The following is a 22,197-nucleotide window of genomic DNA, read 5'->3' as shown; positions in this document are numbered from 1 at the left end:
CATACAAGTCCTTTGGTTGATCTCTCCCCCTACCCCCACCCTCCCCTACCTTCCCTCTGAGGTTTGATGGTCTGATCGATGTTTATTTGTCCTGGATCTGTTTTTGTTCATCAGTTTCTGTTGTTCGTTATATTCTATAAATGAGTGAGATCATGTGATATTTATCTTTTTCTAACTGGCTTATTTTGCTTAGCATAATGCTCTCCAGTTCCATCCTTGATAGTTTTCTACATTTTTCTGTGATTTCTGTGTGTTATGACCCTTAAAGCAAGCATGCCTCTATTTTGAGAAGAGAAAATGTTTCCTGCCCTTTGTTTCACTGATAATTGGAGATAATGCATTTTGCAAACACAGTTAAATTGAGGCATTATAGTAATGATGTTTATAACCAAAGGTATTAGGTTTAAAAAGTAACCAAAAGCCTATGATTTTCAAGTTATAAAAATTATAATGCTGTGTGTCAGTTTATTTGCTCGTAATGTCAGGCTTGTTAAAACTCTTCTCAGATCAATTGAAGCCATAGAAAATTATATTTGAGTAGAAATATTAATTTTTGTCTCCTTTATCTTCTGCATCTACTCTCCACTCAACCTTTCTTTAACAAGAATGAAATTATCATAGCACTTAATCATTGATGACATAAGAATTACAATCCTCATTAACCACTCTCTGCATTCTTCATCCATTTCGTCAAGTCCAAACATGCCATCTAATATGTTTAAAAAGACATATTAGTGCTATACCACAGGGGATATTAATGCATTTACCTTTTCTGGAACCACGCTTTTGCCATCCCAGGCATAACCTCTCTTGGTGAAATAGTTTACGGTGGCGAACTCAATCAGAGCGGAGAACACAAAGGCATAGCACACTGCGATAAACCAATCCATAGCAGTTGCATAAGCCACCTTAGGGAGCGAATTCCTGGCACTGATGCTCAAAGTTGTCATGGTGAGCACAGTTGTTACTCCTGTAAAGAAAGAAATTAAGTGAATTTGTCAATTGCTACTACACAATGGCATCACTGGATGTCATGCTACTTGTACAGAGGGAGAACCACAGTACCCCAGAGTATACGTTTTCCTGTTCATCACATTCTGGTCTGGAATGGATGAGTTTTAATTTAATCCCAGTGTAGTTTTCAGTTGATGGAATGGCAATTTGAAGGGGATCTCTTCTAGGGATAAACTACTTTGCTGTTGAGCTGTTAATAAAATAGTGAACTTTTAAAATGGGCATCTTGAACGTGGTGTCCTGGTTAGAAAAGGAAATAATATTCCCTCATTTTCTCCAACTCTTTGAAATAGAAAGCATCGATCACTATCTCTGATCCACAGAAAACTGAATCCTCAGCTCTGTTTGATATTCTTCCCGTGTACCTCTAACGTTATAAACCAAGAAGATAATAGTGTATTGATGATTGATAAGTGATAGATAACTAAATTATCTTTAGATAATACTTTGTTACATTATTAACTCTTCTGCTTTTATACTTGTTTTTTTTTTGCTTATTTTGAAGTAGCCACACTTTTGAAGAAATTCCTAAAATAAGTTGCATGTAACTTGCCTGAGGTTATACATTTCAGAAGGAACAAAGCCAAAATTTAATCACATTTTGAGATTTAAATGTCCACAATCTTTCCTTTTCTGTTATTGCTGCCCCAATGCCATCTTTAAGTCCATTGTTTTTAGTTAATTTATGTAATTATATGAGTTGGTATGTAAATAATGATATCCATTAATGTTCACATAACAAATTAATATTATCAGCCTACTAAATGTCATTCACCTTATAGTTAGACTATTGCAAGGTTCCTTATAAACCATTTGAGAAGTATTTAAAAATTCACCATAATCCAGTAAGGATGACTCAGGCTGCATGATGTGGAAAAATCGTGACCTGCTCCAGTGACTACTCTCAACCTGACCACTTATTAGCTCCATAACCTGAATAAGTGAATTAACTTCCAGGGACCTCAGTCTTCATATCTTTGGAGGCTCGATTGAAACTTCATTTTCTTGACTGTCTATATCATTGTTGAGGTTCTAAGAGAGGAAAATTTCCACACAGTCATTCACAAGATTTTTTGAGGATAAAATGCAGTAATATGTACAAGCCTTTTAAAGATGTAAATAAATTATTGCCTTAGAAGATGCTATCTTCCAATGGGGTCTAAAATTAATATCTATACTTCCCCCCACTTGATGACTTTTCAGAGAATTGGTAGGAATACAGAGATGGGGGGGGTGGCTAATTTTTATGAACTGCTTTAAACCATCCAGTATTTCCTAGTTTTCCATGAATTTCAAGGTAGATCATCTTGGCAACTATTTTAGAAAGTGATAGGATTTAGAAGAAACACTGAGACTTTTATCGAGTCATAGTTATTACTTTGAACTTTGACGGTGTTACAGAAAGTTCTGGGGCCTTGTCTATATTACCTAACCAACAAATGGCTTAAAGAATATTGGCTGGAAAACAGCTCTCAAATGTACATGCCGATATTAACTTGAGCAAAGAGCAAGGTAACTAAATACCAGTATCTAGGAAACAGAGCAACCCAGTTTTAAATCTCAGTTCTGTAATTGCTGAGTGACCTTGGGAAAATTGCCTCACAATTCAGAGCTTCTGCTCCATTCTTTAAAAATAATTATTTCTTTGTAAATTTATGTCAATAAGTCTAACTCAGAGGAGTGTTGTGACTATTAAATACAATACAATAGTAGAGTGTTTAGCACTTAGCCTGATATTTACTTAGGGCAAGATTAATTACTTATTATTATTGACAAATACAGTCCTTTTGGATAAATTCCTGCTATAGTGAATTCATTTCTTTATTTTTGTGAATTTTGGTTTATATAAGCAGCATAAGGAATTTGGGAGTAGGTGTTCTTAAATCAAATGCATGCATAAATTAAAAGCAGTGAAGAATAGCATAAAGAGGTTGTGTGTGTGTGTGTGTGTGTGTGTGTGTGTGTGTGTGTGTATGTGTGTGTATTCTTATAATTCCTGCTATAGGGGAGGGGAAAAGAACAAAAGTGTGTTGAGCATCTCTTAAGTTGCAAGTACTAAGCCTGAAAATTTACATATTTTATTTTTATCACTTAATCTTTTAAACAGTATAATTTGATATTAATTGTATTCACATTTTGACAAATGAAGCTTAGAAAAATAGATTAAAACTAAAACTTGAATCTGTCTGGCAGCAAAATTCCATGACCACATTGCCTCCAAATGTGAGCATGGAAGGTAAAAAATATGATATTTTAAGACATAAAACAGCCTTCAGCTTTGTTGCAGTCTGGGTTGCCTTTTAGTAAGTTCTTATAAATTACAACTCATGACCCTCCCAGGCATCTTACACAGCTCAGAGAAATATGCTGAGTTCAGACAAAAAAAAAAAAAAAAAAAGAATAGAAACATGTCTACTAAATAAATGTTAAGAGGCTGGGTCTTAGAAAATTGTATTTGTGATTTTATTGAGCTTGAAACATTAGAAATATAAAACTTGATGGACAGAAATACTTGCCACAGCTAAGGTTATGTATAGGTAGTTATGTTTACCGAAAAGGCATGAGTTGCCTGATTGTTGAAAGTGTTAAAAGCAAGGTTTTTAAAATAAATGGATACGTATTTTTAAAAAAAGCAAAGTTTTTGATTTATAAAACAGTCCAAAATGTTTTAGAAAATTTCCAAACTGGAAGGATCAGCTATGTTGGGGTAAAGTGGGGGAAAATTACATTAAAAAACATTTTTCACTGTAGTGCTTGATTCATTCTACATAAAATATAATGTAAGTATCTTATGTGTTCTAATTTTTAAAAAAAATTCTTGGGGGAAAAAAGGGGCTCAAATTTCGTAAGTACACAGAAGTGAGTGTCTTTATTTCTAACAAGTAGAGTCAAAGCTGGTTAATATTGACAAATGGTGATAAGGAATGTTTGGAGTGATCACCTTTGCTTGGTAGCTGACTCTTTCTGGATCTTGATTTAGTTGTGTTCTTAGGGTATTGTCAGAGCAAAGATTTGGTGGTTTCCAACCTAGAAGCACCTTGCAACATTCAGAAGGAAATAGTCTTTTCTGGGCATTTGGAGTAGAGTCTTGCTTTTTTTCTGAGATAACTGATTTTCTCATACGTTGCATATTATTGGAGGATGGCATAGGGATCTTTGCATATGAATGATCTCCAATTTAGATTTTAAGCTTCTTAAGGCTTCTATTCTGTAGTTAAGGGTCTTACATATAGCATTGTGCCAGCTGATATTTCTGGAATGAACCTTGGTAACCGCACCTTTCACCAATGAATATATGGTTGTTATTTACAAACCAATGATGTTGCCCACAAGAACCCCATTCCATGTCTTGTCATTGGGACAGGGTAGCCCACTGGTGGGGGTACAGCATGTCATTAAGGGCACAGACTGTGGATCTAAGGTTTTGGGTTTTCCTCCACACTACTTCACCTCGTAGCTTCTGACCTTGAGCAGGTTACTTAATCTCCTTTTCCTTAGCTTTCTTATTTCTAACACAAGGATAATAATAATACACAGGCTTTTCTTTTTAGTGTTAAGTAAGATAGTGTAGGTTTTTTTTCGTAGAACAGAGCCTGCAATAAAAACACTCAGTAAATAATGTGTATGATTGTATTGTTATTCAAATATTAAGCTCCAAGTTATAACCTTCATGAGGGGAGTGGTTTATGTTAAGGTCACTGCTGTATTCTGTGTCTAGCTCATAGTAGACTTCAAATAAAAATCACTGAGTGAAGGAATGAATCAGTAAGTTTATGGTAATGGAATCTTTTGTTTACATCAGTCTAAAAAGTATAATTAAGATAGTATAACACTTTTTATGAAGTACAGATTTCTTAAATAATAAATTAGGGAATGACTTTTCCTATTAGTAAAAGGTTATTACCCTTTAAGCAATTTTCCATTACCTTGCCTTAACTTGAAGCACCTAAGGGCATTTTAAGCATTTTAATAGAAAAAAATTGCATATTTGTAGCTCTTCAGAAATGCACACTTATAGGTAAACTAGAGGCCCAATGCATGAAAATTCATGCACTTGGGGGGGAGGTGGAGGTCTTTCAGCCCAGCCTGCACCCTCTCGCAGTCCGGGAGCCCTCAGGGGATGTCTAATTGACGGCTTAGGCCTGCTCCCCAGGGGGAGCGGGTTAAGCTGCAGTCTGGCCTCCTTCTGCAGGAGGAAACTGGGCAGGCCAGTCAGGGGACGGCGCCAGCCAGCAAGTGGCTGGCCTTCAGTCCCCGCTCCTGGATTGCCCCTCCACTGCCACTGGTCACCGCCACCCCCCCGATCGCCATCCCCTCCCTCTGCCCGCTGGCATGCGCCTTGGCTGGCCTGGCACTGCCTCCACCCCCTTCCCCCTGCCAACCGGTCATTCCGCCGTTCAGTCAATTTGTATATTACGCTTTTATTATATAGGATGAATTATTCCTGTACTGTCATATGATATGGTCATTAATGCTCTTGCCCTATGTAAGGAAACCCTGCTTTCATATATGTAAGGAAGTAGTTCTGCTGATATTTTCTTAGATTCTAAAAAAATACACAGGTATATGATTATGTAATATGAAAGTAGGCTTTAAATATTAATGTTTCTCTGTGTGTGTGTGTGTGTGTGTGTGTGTGTGTGTGTGTGTGTTTTAATCTAGTATGATACACTTTATGCCTGCATCATTCCAGTTTGTCTCCCAAAATATCAGATCAAATGTTCATTAATCACATTGATTTACTTTCACTGAAGCAGCTTGCTATTTAGGGCAATAATTTTAAAATAATAAACAATTTATATTGTACTAACTTCGTATTTTAACGTACAATTATTTTTTCATTCTATTTGCACTATCACCCAAATAACTTGCCCTCCAAACCCTCGCATGCATGTTTTGCTTGGCACTTACCAAAGACGGTCCTTGCTGGTACGGACTCTCTGTTGAGCCAGAAGGAGACTTGGGACAGAATGACAGTCATTATACATGGCAGGTATGTCTGAATAACAAAATAGCCAATCTTTCTTTTCAGGTGGAAATGAGTGGTCATAACAACATATTCTCCTAGAGGGTGAAACAGACAGTAACTTTGAGCAATTTGACCTTGAAAAAACAAGTTAATCTCTGAGGTTTTCCATCAGCAACAAAGACCTGGAGGTTAGACACGTCCTTTCTCCATGTGATACCTAGTTCCTGAAGAGAAAAGCTTTTATCCAGGAAAGAGAAAAAGAAGACACTTTAATAACATGACAAAATGGCTCTGAGGATGAGATTGATGTGCCAAGGATGTCGCCGATAGTCTTATATCCTTATCCTGGTACATACATCTAAGACATATTTTTCATATAATATCAGAAAGACGATATGTGTCTCTACATATATTTCATTATCATCTTTTGTTGTTCACAGTGTACCATTTTGGGAAAATTCTTCAAAGAATATGATTTTGGTGTTCTAAAGAGCAATTATTTGACATTTTACTTGTTTTATAAACCACTTCCTTACTAAAAAATTAGAATAGGAGAATTTCAGATCTTTTAAAATCATCTTCCTAAATTAAACAAAATCTAAGTTTTGGCATAAAATATTTTAAAAAGGAAAGAAAAAGGCAGCCAAATCAAAATCATGTTGTAATAATTAAAAAGGGAAGGAAAAACACAACAACAAAAATGGTCTCCTAAATTGGATTAAAAGAATATGTCTAGATATCAAGTGTTTATGCACTAAGCATGTCAAATTATTTTCCTCTAACTCAACAGTCTAGAAGAATTGTAATTCAAATATTCTTGTACATCATGTAACACTGAGGGAATCTTGTAAGTTAGATGTGACAATATTTCTGTTACATTACAATACAAAATTAAGGGGAGTAGAAAAATAGAAGCAGGGATTTAATTTTGTAAAGCAGAATTGAGTGTTTATGTAGACCTGGCCTCCATTCTTTGCTTTTTCAAATGTTAGTTACTTGAAGGGTAAATACCTTGCTTAACCTCTTTGACTTTTTCTCATTTGTTCAATTAAAATGATAGTGTTTACTTCATTATTCCTGAGATGCTGTGAGGATAAAATTAAATGATAGAAGTGAGAGTACTTTTTCAACAGTGGGAGTCACTTGCAGATTTGCAGTGTAAAGATAGAAAGATTAGAAATGTATTCTCTCCAGCTCAAGAGATAAACCATTCACTTTTTCAACAAAATTGTAGTCAGCATTGATTCCATGTACAGCTATTATTTTTTTCTTCCAAGTATTCAAAAGTTAGTATTTTCTGTAAATACTACCTTTTTAAGAGGAACGAGATAATAAAAATATCATTGGCAGAGTGGTTGGTATTTTAAATTCTGCTTCAGAGTATACTGAAATAGAAACGAAACAGTGATTATAGTTTTAGGCCACTTAGCCTCTTTGGATCCGTCTTGTTATCTGAAATATGAGTAGGTTGACCAGATAACTATAGAAGTCTCCCTATCCCACCCCCTAGTTTTCACATTTTATGGTTATAATTATTTCTCTGACTACCATGCACTAGGCCAGTGGTCGGCAAACCATGGCTCACGAGCCACATGCGGCTCTTTGGCCCCTTGAGTGTTCTAATGCCACTTCTTCAAAATAGACTCACCCAGGCCCAAAACCGACTTCTGCGCATGGGCCACGAAGTTTCAATCGCACTGTACGTGCGCGCTTGCACGTGGTATTTTGTGGAAGAGCCACACTCAAGGGGCCAAAAAGCCATGGTTTGCCGACCACTGCACTAGGCTGTGTGAGTGGGAGCCCTCAGGTTCCTTTGATGAAGGTTAATCACCATTGTTGCTCCCTGGTCAGGGAAGACAATTCAGTTCCTCATTTATTTTGACTGTGTAATCCTAACTCAATGCATCCTTAAATCACCTCCTCCACAGGAAACTGGAAAGAGGACCCCACAGTTTCTCTTGGTCATCTGTTATAACTCATTCATGAAGAAAAGACATTTCTGTTCAGCAAAATTAATGTACATTTCCTTTGATCAAATCTGTGTGTTGATTTAGGGCAGTGGTCGGTAAACTCATTAGTCAGCAGAGCCAAATATCAACAGTACAACGATTGAAATTTCTTTTGAGAGCCGAAAACCGACTTCTGCGCATGGGCCACGAAGTTTCAATCGCACTGTACGTGTGCGCCCACACGTGGTATTTTGTGGAAGAGCACACTCAAGGGGCCAAAGAGCCGCATGTGGCTCACGAGCCGCAGTTTGCCGACCACAGACTTAGGATAAATACGAAGACTTTGTAGTCATTGTGTGTTTTTAAAAAGGGATTACATATTATTTCATTCTTATTCTCTACTGGCCATGAAGTTATTCTTATGACTAATGGCAATTTAATTATTTTACTTCTCTGTATGTCATATTGTCATGTTCTTTAATCACTTTTATAATTTTTACATGGATTCTCCTTAAATAATTACTTAGGAAGCATACTGTGGTATAGTAGAATGGGACAAGGGCAATGCCTGGCATCTATTCCAAACTGCCTTTCCAATACATAAAGCAAAAAAAAAAAAACACTCTTCTTTATGTCATCAAGTAGCTCTCTTGTACTAACTCTATCATTAATAGTAATAGTTAATATTTATTATATAAATTTTTACATGTCAGATACTCTACTAATCAGTCTGTATGCTTTTTTTTTTCATTTTAGTCTCAAAGTAACTCATGATGTACAATCTCTTACTATCTCCAAATAGTGCAAAGGATAAACAGAGAAAGGTCTTGCCAAAGGTCACACAGTTAATAAGGTAAAAACAGCCTTTAAACCCTGATAGTATAACTTCAGATTCCACACTCTTAAACTGTGCTTCATCACATTGTTACATTTCCACACATGCCTGTCTTGCCTGTTACCGGTGTGTCAGAGTATGTGGTTGGCAGTACATAATTTGCAACTTGACTACCCAGCTTCAGATCCCCTGCCATTAGCTGTGGAAAAATAGTTAAGCCTCTCTGGGCCTCAATTATGTCCCATATGTAAATATGGGGATAATAATAATGTCTCCATCATTCAACTATGAGCTTTTTGAGAATAGGAACTGTATGTCCTTCTCCAGGCCTAAGCACAGTACATGAGGAAATAAGTAAAGGAATAAGAGAATAAATGAATGAATAACAGATAATTGTACTGGATTTGAAAGCTAATTATGTGCCTTTAAAGGTTTTGCTCTGCCAGTTGAGTAAGTACATTTAAAACTATGTCTCTGATTCATTTTCTTCCCTAAAATATGATGGCAGATTCCAAGGAAGGGATTGCACCTCTAAAAAACCCAAGTATTGGACTGAGCCTCATATATTTAGCTCCTGTGTTATAGAATTGGGTATTTTGACCTGCAAGAGGTCACTGGTAGTGTGTGTGTGAGTTTGTTCCATGTGAGTGTGGATTGCAGGCAAGTGGAACCACACCTTCTAACCTTCTAAAAGATTATCTGAATTGATTCTCTCCCCACAGAGATTTTAAGGTGGAAAAAGATGTTCTTTATTTAATCATTGTCAATGTGTGTGCTCTTTCCTGCCATCATTCCTAGTCTTCTGGCAGAGTCAGGGAGGTAATAGCACCGAATGTCATTTATCTTGATGTTTTCAGGGCTCCACTAGGAGATGTGAAATATGGGATTGCAGACTTTACAAAAGATCTTTGTTTCTTCCCACAGAAGTCTATCAAGGTGAAATTTTTTGTTGTTAATCCTCACCCCAGGATATTTTTCCATTGATTTTAAGGGAGAGTAGAAGAGAAAGGGGGAAGACAGAGAGAAACATCGATGTCAGAGAAACACATTGATTGGTTGCCTCCTGCATGAGCCCCAACCAGGGCCTGGGCCCGGGAGGAGCCTGCAACCAAGGTACGTGCCCTTGACCAGAATCAAACACAGGACCTTTTGGTCTGCAGGTTGATGTTCTATCCACTGAGCCAAACCGGCTAGGGCATCAAGGTGGATTTTTGATGAGCCAAAGTAGACCCAGAGGAAGTGTAACTACACTTGAGTGTCATATTGTGGAGTTGAATATGTGCATTGTACTGAACCCCTGCGTTTGAGAATTTGGTCATTATTCTCCCCACCAATACCACCAATATTCATTATGGGAATGATAAGAAAAAGCTCCAATTTTGTACAGATAAACTTGCCCCTCTAGCACAGAATGATGACTTTTAATGGACTGAATTTATGAGGTTCAGACAGCTTGGGGTTGATGAGTTGGGTCACTGTCTCTCACCTATTGCCCCTCTTTGTGACTATGCATCTTTCTGAGTAACTAGAATGCAGCTAGGCTGAATCCTTAGGAAGCCAGAGATGAAAGTGGTCTCCAAGTTAATTGGACTAAGACATCAATTTACATACATGAGAACTGGGGCATAGAGAAGGGATACCATGACAGGTCAGTCACTGGTGCTGTGACTAGAATAAAGGCACTCCTTCTGCTGAGTAACGTTTGTGGCTTGTATATACTTCTATTGCACGTGTGCTGCTGCACTTGCATTACTATTTCCCTGACATCCTCCAACTTCCATCCTAATGATAATAGATGGGGAGTTTCTTGAGGATAAGTTCTATGTCTATTATTCTGAATGCCTCTAGCAGAGTGATTATTTGGCTCCCAACTAATACAGATTAACAAAATGAAAGTTAAATCCTGCAGTAATCCTTCCTTGATTATTCTAGGCTGGATTCATTACTTTTTATTTACTTAGTACCTCCTATATTTCAGCTACTATAATAAATGCTAGGGACACACACAAAAAAAAAACAGATGTAGTCCCTGCCCTCACAAAAATGTTAACCATGGCACTTACCACTCATTTTGATAGTTATAGTTTATGTGTTTGTCTTCCCTTAGACTTCATGGCAGCAAGATTTCTGCCTTGTCTATCATCGATTCCCTAGTGCCTGCCATAATATTCAGCTTATAATAGCATTCCATTTCTAAAAAGTCAACACTACTCATTTTAATACATTTTCCAACATAACTTGTGAGGAGAAAAAACTTCAGTGTTTTCCACATTCTGTGATATTTTTTAGGACTATAGCAACAAGTATTACATATCATTTTGAGCATTCATTATATAAACATTGTAATCAATGTTTTATATTATCTCATCTTGAATGCAAAATTATAGAATCCCCATTCTTAGAAGAGATCAAAGTTTATAATTGGATATATGGCTTTCACAAAGTCACAAGGCTTCTTTTAAGGGACAGGACCAGAAATCCAGTCCACATCTTTCTCACTACAAAGCCTAAGTCCTGTCCACTATGCTACATGCATTTTTTTTTAAATTCATTATTTTTTAAATGTGTCAATTCTATGTGCATTTTTAATGTTTTTAAACCTGAGAAACAACTTTCTCCATTTTTCAAAAGAAGAAACGCAAATATTTGAGCTTTTAGGGTAGCCATAGATACTTTAAAGTAAGCAAAACACAAATTCTATTAAGCAGGGATTATCCTATAATCTCAGTAAGAAATATTGACCTATTTCTTAAACATGTTAGAATGATCAGGGTCCCAATATAAAGTCTGAAATCAAAGAAAAAAAGTTTGAGGAAGAAAAAAAAGCAATCCCACTCTTCCTTATTACTAAATTGTCTTTAGAAATTACAAATCAAAATGAATAAATTAATTTAAAATTTTAAAAACATCCATAAAAGCAATTGTTGAGTCTTTCTACACTTTCAGTAATTGAACATAGTTAAAAATATTGGGATTGGAGGGGGTAAATTTTACTAATTGTTAGAACCCAAATTTTATTTATAATTATATGCCCTTATGATCACAATTAAGTTAGTCACAAAATGGATACTTGCATAATTAAACTCTTATCTTATTTCTTGATACAAGTTTAAAATTTTGGATCCAGCTGTTTATTATTATTTGATCTATTTCTGAGTATTGCATTTGTAAGGTAGTTATAACTTTAAGAAGGATGGCATGCCACCTACTTTTAATTCCAAAATGGAGTTATCAGTAATGTGATTATATTTCTATAGGATATAGCTGAGGAAGATTCTTGGCTACAGATACAAATGGATTTGTAGAATGAATTGTTTTTTGATGTCCCATGTGTAATGATCACTGCTATAATTTCACCAGGATTCATTGAATCATGGCAGTAGATGGGGACTAGATGATATTAATACCTAACATTTATTAGTTTTTAAAATTATTTATTGATTTTTAAAGGGAGAGAAAAATCAGTCTATTATTCCACCTATTTATGCATTCATTTTCTGATTCTTGTATGTGCCCTGACTTGGGATCAAACCCATAGCCTTGATGTAATGGGACAATGTTCTAACCAACCTAGCTATCCAGCCAGGGCCCACAGAGAGCTTTTTATGTGCCAGGAACTGTGGTATGTATTTTTAATGGATGTAATTTTTTCTTTCCAACTACCTTGTGAGGTGACCACAAACAACTGGCAAGGTAGAGGAGTAAGGGTTTAACCCAAACATTCTTCCTTAAGAGTTCACATACCTAAATATTGTGCTATACTGATCACATAGAATCAGTTATTTATTTTGCAGATAAACACAGGACAAAGGGCATTAAATGAAAAGTCTAAGATGACAGGTCTATAGAGATTACACTAGTTTTCAACTCAACTGTACCCCAGTTTAGTGCAGTTTTTTCTCTTTCTCTTATTGGCATTTTGAAAGACTTACCGAATTACCACATTCTCACAAAAAAAATCTTTTATGCTCCCTCCTCCATATCTGGAGTTGCCAAGTGACGCTTACCTGTGCTGGACTGAACAATTCCAGAGTCTACGGTTTGTCCAAGAAGATCGTACTGGTTGAGGCGTGACCCATCTTCTGCTACCACCACTGAGCGTGCTGGCTCTCTGGTCCACTCATAAACAACTTCTGCCCTGGTATAAGCATCTAAAAGGAAGGAATGGAAAACAGTCCATGTGTCATGCCACTTTGCTTCTCCTAATGAGTTGGTGTGTTCTATCAGCTTCATATTTTCTAGTTCATGGTTCCAGGGGCAGGCTAGGGACAGAGAGCCCATGTCCCTTAGTTTAGGAACACTAAAACACATGTCCCTGATTCATTCAGTTATCTGTTCACTCTCATAACAAATGGTCACTAAGCATCTGCAAAGGACAAAGCACTTTTCTGAGGATATAGTAGTGGGCATTAGCGAGGTTCCCTGATCTTAGGGAATGGGCATTGCAGTGGTGGGAGCAACACCAGATAAGCTAATCAATGTATACTTTCAAGTAGTGTTAAATACAATAAAGCCATACACAACAGGTAAGGGGATAGACAATGAAGGGAGTGGGGCCTGTTTTAGGGACTCAGAGAGGGTCTCTGAAGAAGTGACATTTATGTAAAGGCATGAGAGAATGAGTCATCTTAAGTCATGGTGAAGAGTTCCTCTGGATAGGCAAACTAACAAGGTTCTTCCTCCAGGGCAGGTAAAAGTGTGGCATGTGTGCGAACAGACAGGAAGACCAATGTGGCGGGAGTGAAGTGCATGAGAGATGAAATAAGGGTAAGGCAGTAGCTTGCATCCAAACTATGTCAGGCTACTATGAGGTTTGATATTCCTACCTATAAGGATAATTTGTGGATTAGATGAACTGATGCATATACAAATGCTTACTGTACTGCCTGGCACACAACTAACACATAATACATAATACCATTGTTAAAAATGAAATCGGTAATCAGGAGAAAACATAATAGTTCTTGACATAAAACATTTGTTAAAATGGGAAAAGAATGGGGAAAAGGGATTTATCACCAAAGTTCTATTTAGCAGACAGCTTGTGAAGTAGTATATCCTTGGGTTTCACTATAGAATGAGACTCATAAAAACAGAAATTTGTCTCTCCGTGACTAGTGCTGTTAGGAGCCTGAAGGCCCTTTGCTATTTTCTTTGCTTGCTGTCTTCCTACACTACCACACTTTTCTTCTATGAATCATATACCTTCACTGAAATAATTGTTTAGATTGCTTGTCTAGAGAGAACAGACAGCTGGTTAGGTAAGTCCAGGAGTTGACTCAGTCCTTGTATGTACCTCCCCTGCAGGAAACCAGGAATGCATTATTCCCACACACTTTCTGCCCGCACACTGGTCAAAAGCAGAAGGGTAGAGGAAGACCAGAGAACCTGGCTCTGGGGCCACAGTTCTCTTGGCTCCTCTAATGTGTGCCCTCATATTTAGTAACAGAAACCCAGAACATTATTATGAAAGGGATTGATCTAAGAGACCTTCAAAAGCATTAATATATACATGAGTTTTATGCATTATGCAAACAGACCTATAACATCCTGAAGACTTTGATCAGGGTAAATTTTTTCCTGGCTGCATCTTTTAGGTGTACGCTTAATTATTAGGAAACAGCTAATTGTTGTCCTTTGTCAACTACCAGTATTTCCATATGATAAACAAGCTGATTTATTCTTAAGGTCAAACAAATGTCAGTAATGATAGAAAAGAAACACAATCATCTCCATTTATTGGAAAGAAATGTTATCTATTTGGTTCAAGTATCCATACTTCAGTTGTTTTTCTGTGAATACAACTTCAACAGAAATAGAATTTTCCTCTAAATAGTTAAATCCATTCTTTCTAGTCCAGTAGATAGAAAATAAGTCCTTTCTCAAATAACATTAAAAAGTGCAGTCAGGATTATTACTTACTAGTGGGGGGGGGGGTGTCTTCACCTTCTCCAATCTGGGACCCCTCGAAGGATGTCCTACTGCCGGTTTACAGGGATTGGGCCTAAACCGGCAGTTGGACATCCCTCTCGCAATCCAGGACTGCTGGCTCCTAACTGCTCACCTGCCTGCCTGCCTGCCTGATTGACCCTAACGATTCTGCCTGCCTGCCTGGTCGCCCCCAAATGCCCCACCCCACCAGCCTGATCTCCCCCAACTGCCCCCTGTGCCAGTGTGCTCGCCCCCAACTTCCCCCCTGCTGGCCTGCTCACTCTAAACTGCCAGCCCCTGCTGTCCTGATCACCTCCAACTGACCCCCACTGATAGCCTGCTCACCCCCAACTGGCCCCCCTGCTGGTCTGCTTACCCCCAACGGCCCCGCCCCCCACCAGCCTGATCACCCACAACTGCCCTCTCCTCTTGGCTTCTAACAGCCTCTACCTCAGCCCCGCCATCATGGCTTTGTCCAGAAGAATGTCCGGAAGGTCTCCTGAAAGGTCTCCCAGTCTAATTAGCATATTACCCTTTTATTAGTATAGATAGAGGCCTGGTGCACCGGTGAGGGCCGGCTGGTTTGCCCTGCAGGGTGTCCCGGATCAGGGTGGGGGTTCCCTTGGGGCGTGGCCTGGCTGAGGGGCCTGTGGTGGTTTGCAGGCCAGCCATGTCCCCATGGGGTGAGGGTCCCCGCTAGAGGGGGCAGGGCCAGCCTGGGTGAGGGGATGAAGGTTGTTTTCAAGCTGGCCACACCCCCTTCAGGGTGGGGGGTCCCCGCTGGGGTGCCTGGCCAGCCTGTGTGAGGGGCTGATGGCTGCTTGCAGGCTGGTCAAGCCCCCCAGTGGGAACCCTCACCCCATGACGGTGTGGCCAGCCTGGGTGAGGGGCTGATGGCTGTTTGCAGGCTGGCCACGCCCCCTGGCAACCCAAGCTCCCAGCCCATCCTTTTTTTCTTTTTTCTGCACCTCCTTGAGTGGAGGCCAGGGCCAGCTGGAAGCAGATATCTGGGATTTATTTATCTTCTATAATTGAAACTTTGTAGCCTTGAGCAGAGGCCAGGGCCGGCCAGGGTGGGTGGGAAGCTTGGCTTCCTCCATCTCCAGGGACAACCCAAGCCTCCTGCTCACTCCAGCTCCAAGGCTGCCGCCATCTTTGTTGGGTTAATTTGCATACTCGCTCTGATTGGCTGGTAGGCGTAGTGGAGGTATGGTCAATTTGCATGTTTCTCTTTTATTAGTGTAGATAGGTGTGGCTCAGTGGTTGAGCATTGACCTATGAACTAGACGTCGAGGTGCAATTGCCAGTCAGGGTACATGCCCGGGTTGTGGGCTTGATCCCCAGTGTGGGGCGTGCAGGAGGCAGCTGTTTATTGATGTTTCTATCTATCCCTCTCCCTTCCTCCCTGAAATTAATAAAAATATAAAAGAAGATTATTACTTTTAGAATGCATTGCAGCAATTCACTATTTAAACTTTCTTTATGCTCTTTATAGATCTAACAAACTTAACTAATTAGAGATCTCTCGCTTATGTAAAGACTTAGCCCTCTCATAAAAAAAAAATTAAAAATGAGAATAAATTTACTCACAGCTTCCAAATTTTAGTGGGCAGGCATGGGCATCCATAGGGAAGTCCTCCAGATGCATTGGGCATTCAGCTCTCACTGTCAACCTTATCATTTCAGGAAAAATATGGGACACACAGAAGAGTCCTATAGGTTAGATACTTCCTGATACATACAAATGTGATATTATTACCTATAGCAAATATATTAACAAAGCAGGAAGACAGGCACAAATGGTAGCACTATATTGAGCCATTAGTAATCAAATGATCTAAAAAGAATTATTTATAATTATGATGATTTTTTTCCATTTTTGTTTGTTTTGAGAAAGTAGGTGACAACTGATTCTGTATGATTGGGCAAGCATTGCTAATGTTTTCCAAAACAAGTATCGTCAATAACCCACCTAGCAACATTAAATCCTTCAAGGATGAGACTGGATGTAAGCAAATACTTGCAAATTTACCAATTCATCCTTGGTTAAGAAGAATTCATAGATAGAAAGGAAAAAAAAAGGGAGTTTCTCCTTTCCTATGAGCAGTTCTCCCTACCTCCTCCTCTAAAATAGCATCAAATGTAAAAATCAAAGGAATGGGCGAAACAGGAACTGTGTCCTCAGGCTTTGTGTAATTGAGATTAACATAAGTGTTCTGTAGAGTGAACATGTGATCTCACTATATCACAACTATTGTTTTATTTAAAAAACCACTGCCTAACTGAAGCCAGGATGATGTTGTGTTTCCCTTTAGTCCATATCTTCTGGGAATGTGAATTCCATTCATGCTTTTAAAAGAGTACTTAAGAAAGGAATTTGCTGAAATAATTTTGCTCTCCTTTGGTGGAATTGTGAGGGAATTTATGGCCCAATTCCTCACATGATCTTTAGAAAATATATTTATCCATATTGATACTGTTGTAATTAGCTAGTTATTAATACTAGGAAATAAGCAAAAGGAAAGCCAGACATTATAGACATTGCCATCTTGGCAGCTACAAGGTAGATTATTTCAAATTTCAAATATCAATAGATCCTGCTTGGATAATCTGGAAAGGTCTCAACACACCTGTAGCTGATCCTCTATTTTCTCTCTTTTTTTATCTTTTCATTTTTTAAGACCTATTATACTTATACTAGTTGAGTCTAACATCTAAAGTGATTCTTGAAGCATTTTTCTGTCTTTTATACTTAAATATTTTATTTGAATATTTAATATTACTTGAATATTAAAAGTAAGAAGCTAGGAACTCTGGGAGCTCTCTCCAAAGGCAAAATATCACTCTATTTCCATGCTAAACAGAATCCTCCAAGTCTAGGATTTTGCCTTCATTGTATTTCCATACCAAAGGAATAATTGTATGGTCTGAATTACCAAGGGCTGGCCAGATCTACAAAAACAACATTTTAACAAGTCAACTGGGTATGAAATAACTATTTCCCTTAAAAATGAGTCATAAACATATATAAATATTTTAAAATATTTCTATTTTCTTAAAAATATTCAAAGTTTTATTTGAGTCATGTTTCCTTCATTCAGCCATAAAAAAGATGCTAGGATCTCTGGTAATCTCAAATTGTGGGGAATGTTTATAAAGCAATAAAGCATAAATATATACTAGTCTTCAATTTAAGCAATATTTAAAATATCTATATTATTAATCTAACTAACAATATCATTATGAATTCATATACCCCTTCAAAATGTATACTTCTACATGGACCTATCATTTCTAAAAATGTTGAACCTTCCTTTGTGTTTTTCCCTTTTTTATAATTAGAAAGATTTCCATATATACACCTTGAGGTGGCTTTTAGAAATTTGACCTAGACCTTATTGGAATGCAGAAATGTATGAAGTTAATTGTAGGGAAAAGAAGTTACTCATATTGCACTAGAGCATGTGGGAGAAATGCATTGAATTACTTAATATATACTAGTATTGTAAACACTTTTATTTTATCTAGTCATTTTACATAACACTTAATACTTGTGTAATAGTTTAGCTAGCTTATTTCTCATAGCAGAGTAATTATTGAAGTTGAATAATAGGGAAAAAATGAAACCAGATGTCCTACCATTGCCTATCAGCTTGATGATTACCTACCCACGGAAAAAGGAAGGACAGAAAGATCCACAAAGGGACATGGTCCTCCTTACCTCATGGTGTACAGCAAGGTACCATCCTCCGTGATCCTCAGGAGTTTGTTGGGCATGGTCATGTTGTGTGCCACTGACTTCTTTCCATTGTGAAAAAAGGTATCTGGAGTCCAGATCTTGCTTGCCATGAGGTTATTTAACCGGAGAACTGTCATGGGTCCTTTAAATTTTAACCTTTCATCCTTCCAGCTTTGACGGAAAAATACATCTATGGTATATTCCTAGGTAATTATGGAAAATGGCAAAGAGTTTACTGTGCTGTAATTTGCAATGCAAATAGCTTACATTGACAATGCATAATTTTTGCAACTTTAGAAGTAAAATATGAGCTCAGTGATGTTTCTAGAAGTAAACTTGTGGTGGCCTGTACATGTCAATGTCAGGTGAATCACTGGTTGGCATAATAATTTTCTGAAATACTTCTCGGATCTAGTTATCTCCTCAGATAAATGAAAATAACACCCTGTCCCCAACCCACCTCCACTACACCAGCACCTGAAGAGATAGAATATCTTGCAAATAAAAATGGAAGTCATGTTAGAAGTTATTACATGTAAGAACACTTTTTAATGAGACAATTCAAATTATAAAGATAAAGCATAGTGTTTTGGAGGGCCCTTCATTGTGTCTGGAGACCTCACATTCAATCCCAAATCATTCATGATTCCAATGTGAGTGTAACAATCCTATCTCCGTTTTTTACTAAATTGAACATTTTTTATCATAGATAATGTATGTACAGTTTCAACTCTACGCAATGGAGATGAATATGAAAATAAGGAATCTGTTTTGCTGATAATTTGGATCTTTTCCAAAGAAACAAAGAATATAGAACATGGGTGTGTGTGTATGAGTGTGCGTTTGTGAGTGTATGTGTGTATAGGACACATGAGAAATGTGTGAATCTCATCATCATTCACAGCCAGCGACTCTGTCTATTTGAATAAACACAGCTTTCCTTATGGCAATACCCAGAGACAAACATCTGCTAATCTGAATACAAGCAATGTGACTTACCGGCTCCTAAAATTGAAAACGGTAATATCCATCTTCCTTGCAGGATTTGCTACACTGACACTAAATTTGGAACTCAATGGTTTGAAATAAAGATTACTGGATTCTCCATTAATCTTAGCATGCTCCAAACTAGACGGAAGGTTAACTTGAAGACATCATCCTACGTTTACTTAACTCTGATGCATCAGAAAGCTGCTTCTGTTGTTTTTTAAAATCACATCCATACCAGCTTTTCAACTTGCAAACTAATGTCTTGTCTAGGCATTTTGTGCATGAATTTAACTACCTGTCTCTTTCTCAGACTTTAAGCAAGATTGGGTAAAGCCTGAAGGTTCATTCTTGGCGCACCGTTGGCTCTGCTGGGCCTTTACTGATCACTTTATATTGGGTAGTTTATAATGCACTAAGCATAGTGTGAAATTCTGATTGAAACAAAAAGTGTAACATGATGCTAATCTATCTTTGAAGACAAGGGAAGTTACCTTGTTTGATGGCTGGGCTTTTCTGTGTCTGGCAGTATCAGATGAAGGCACTAAGATGCCTGAGATAGGAATTTACTCACCAAGAAACATTTGTTTAAGCATCTGTTAAATTCAGCAGAGGGAGAAATGGTTTGATTTGGATGCTGTAAGAAAAACTCTTGGAGGAATAGGGTGGTCATAGAATGGTCTCTTTGGTGAGGAGAGAAATGGCAAGGGAGCCTGCAGATTCATTCTATCAGGAAGTGACACAAAGTAGTAGTGCTGGGGGGCGGGGGGAGGGGGGAGCTGTGGGTGCATTTACTCTGGGCTGTGCATGTCCTCTTCTCTGGACAACAGGCCAGTGTATGAGATCATGATGATATTGCCATTACTCGGTAATCAGCCACATATACTCTCTTCACTGTCCAACTGAACTACTTTAGCCTGGTCAACAGTAGAGGGAATGGCCACTTGTAAATGAAAGTTCCAAGGATGTGATGTGTAAACTGTCCAAGTCCTCATGAATCTAAAAACTGGGTTCATTTGTTTGCTTGCTCCAAGGATATTTTTGAAGATAAATGTTAATGTAGAATAAACTGAAAATATATTTGTTATCAAATCTTTGACAAGATCTATACCAAAGTCAGTGATTTCAAAAATATGTCTTGAAAAAATTCTCACATTTACATGGATATCATGTTTACTGCCAGCTTTACTTACCTGTGCTAATAACAGACAATGAAATCCCCAAGTTCATTTAAGATATTCTCTTTTCAAATGTTGTACTGGTCACACACACACACACACACACACACAGCAAAACTAATTGGATACGTTTTCATTTCTATTTCTCCTCTGTTAGAAGTGAAAATGAAAATTGAAATAAAAGGAGTTGATAAAGATCAGCTCCTGCCTACTGGAGTGTAAATATTTTGTCTCCTGTGTCTTGAGAACTGCCCCTGCAATATTGCCATGGTAGCAGCAGGTGGCTGCCAGCAGCACCTTGTAGAGCATGACCTTGCCCCCAGTAACAGTTCATTAGGCCAAGTTAGGCCAGAACCTCTTCTTCCGGAAATTATAACAAGAGGAAGGAGAGGGCAGAGCCATACTATAATGGTTACAGAAATAAATTCTAAACCTGCTAACTAGAACTGAATTGTCTGTGCCCCCTGAAAGGCCTTAGGCCATTTTCTTGCCTTCTCTAAACCTTGGTTTCCCAATTGATAATGGGGATGATAGCAGCACTTATTTTCACTTGCTCTTTTGTTAAGTTAGTTACTGTAAGTAAACAGTTTGTCTGGAACCTAGGAAGTTCTCAGTAAATGTTAGAAGTTATTATACGTCTCCTATTTTATTATTTTTATGAACATATATTTATCATGGATTTTTATGTAGCTGGGAATGAAAAATTGCTATTTCTTTGAAATGGTGTTAGGGCAGAAAACCCGAGGAAAACAAGAAGGTAATCATAACCAAGCAAAGTAAAGACAGAGGCAAAAGAGAGGACTCCACAGAAGGTTGTCTGAACAAATAGGAAGCAGTGGTGAAGAATTTGTTCAGGGATCACAGTTCCAGCCCCCGCCACTCAGGTGAAAAGTCTCTCCAAGTTACCTTGTTCAATAGAGTAGGTCCCTCAACAATGTAAGGCTTGTTCTGAAGACTGGGCAAAACGTCTTACGTTCCTAAATAAGTATTGTAATGAAGTGTTCCCGCTTGCACCATTTATTGCCATCTGTGTGTGCTTTGGCTGACTACATTGTAAGCACCATGGAAAGCAGGGCTCTGTGGCTGTGCTGCCTGGATATTTCTGTCAGAACCTAGTGCCCTGAGAATGTGCTGTTTGATTGCTAATTAATGGCTTTTAAAACAAAGTTAAGGAGTTGTCCTAATTTTGTTTTCTATTCCAGTTGAAGTCAGATGCTTAGGGAGCTGTGGAGCCTCTAGGGACAGACAGTCTGAGGTCAAGTTGCTCCCTCGCTGGGTCACTTTCCTCCTTTGGAAAATGTGGATAATAAGAATACTTAGCTAAAATGTTGGGTATTAGGATTAGATGAGATATGGTCTATAAAACCCTTAGCATGGTGCCTACCGTATCGTAAGTGTCCAATAATATCGAGTGTCATAATGGCTATTATTAATTAGATACTTTATTAGTTCCCACTTTAAAAACTAGGAAGCTTTTCCTGTCTTAAAAATAGCTTTGTCATTCCGCCTTCTAATTCTGACAGTTTCTAAATCATGCTGCTCTGTCTTATGCATAATTCTACTATAACATGGTTTACATGATTAATCTTCTCAAA

General features: G+C 38.0%; 1 protein-coding gene across 1 annotated transcript in view; it reads right to left on the bottom strand.

The window, feature by feature from the left end:
* Positions 1 to 22,197, bottom strand: part of GABRA1 (gamma-aminobutyric acid type A receptor subunit alpha1) — a gene marked incomplete at both ends in the record, with an annotated part of 46,924 nt that overhangs the window by 5,315 nt on the left and 19,412 nt on the right. Inside the window, 5 exons of the mRNA XM_079772711.1 lie at positions 768 to 970; positions 5,926 to 6,078; positions 12,775 to 12,918; positions 16,289 to 16,371; positions 18,420 to 18,640. Of these exons, the coding sequence (XP_079628837.1) occupies positions 768 to 970; positions 5,926 to 6,078; positions 12,775 to 12,918; positions 16,289 to 16,371; positions 18,420 to 18,640 (804 nt within the window). The remainder of the gene's footprint in view (positions 1 to 767; positions 971 to 5,925; positions 6,079 to 12,774; positions 12,919 to 16,288; positions 16,372 to 18,419; positions 18,641 to 22,197) is intronic.

Source organism: Cnephaeus nilssonii (assembly GCF_951640355.1).
Source record: "Cnephaeus nilssonii genome assembly, chromosome: 5".
Classification (NCBI taxonomy): domain Eukaryota; kingdom Metazoa; phylum Chordata; class Mammalia; order Chiroptera; family Vespertilionidae; genus Cnephaeus; species Cnephaeus nilssonii.
Note: the sequence above shows the minus strand (reverse complement) of the source record. Positions and strands in the feature narration are given on the sequence as shown.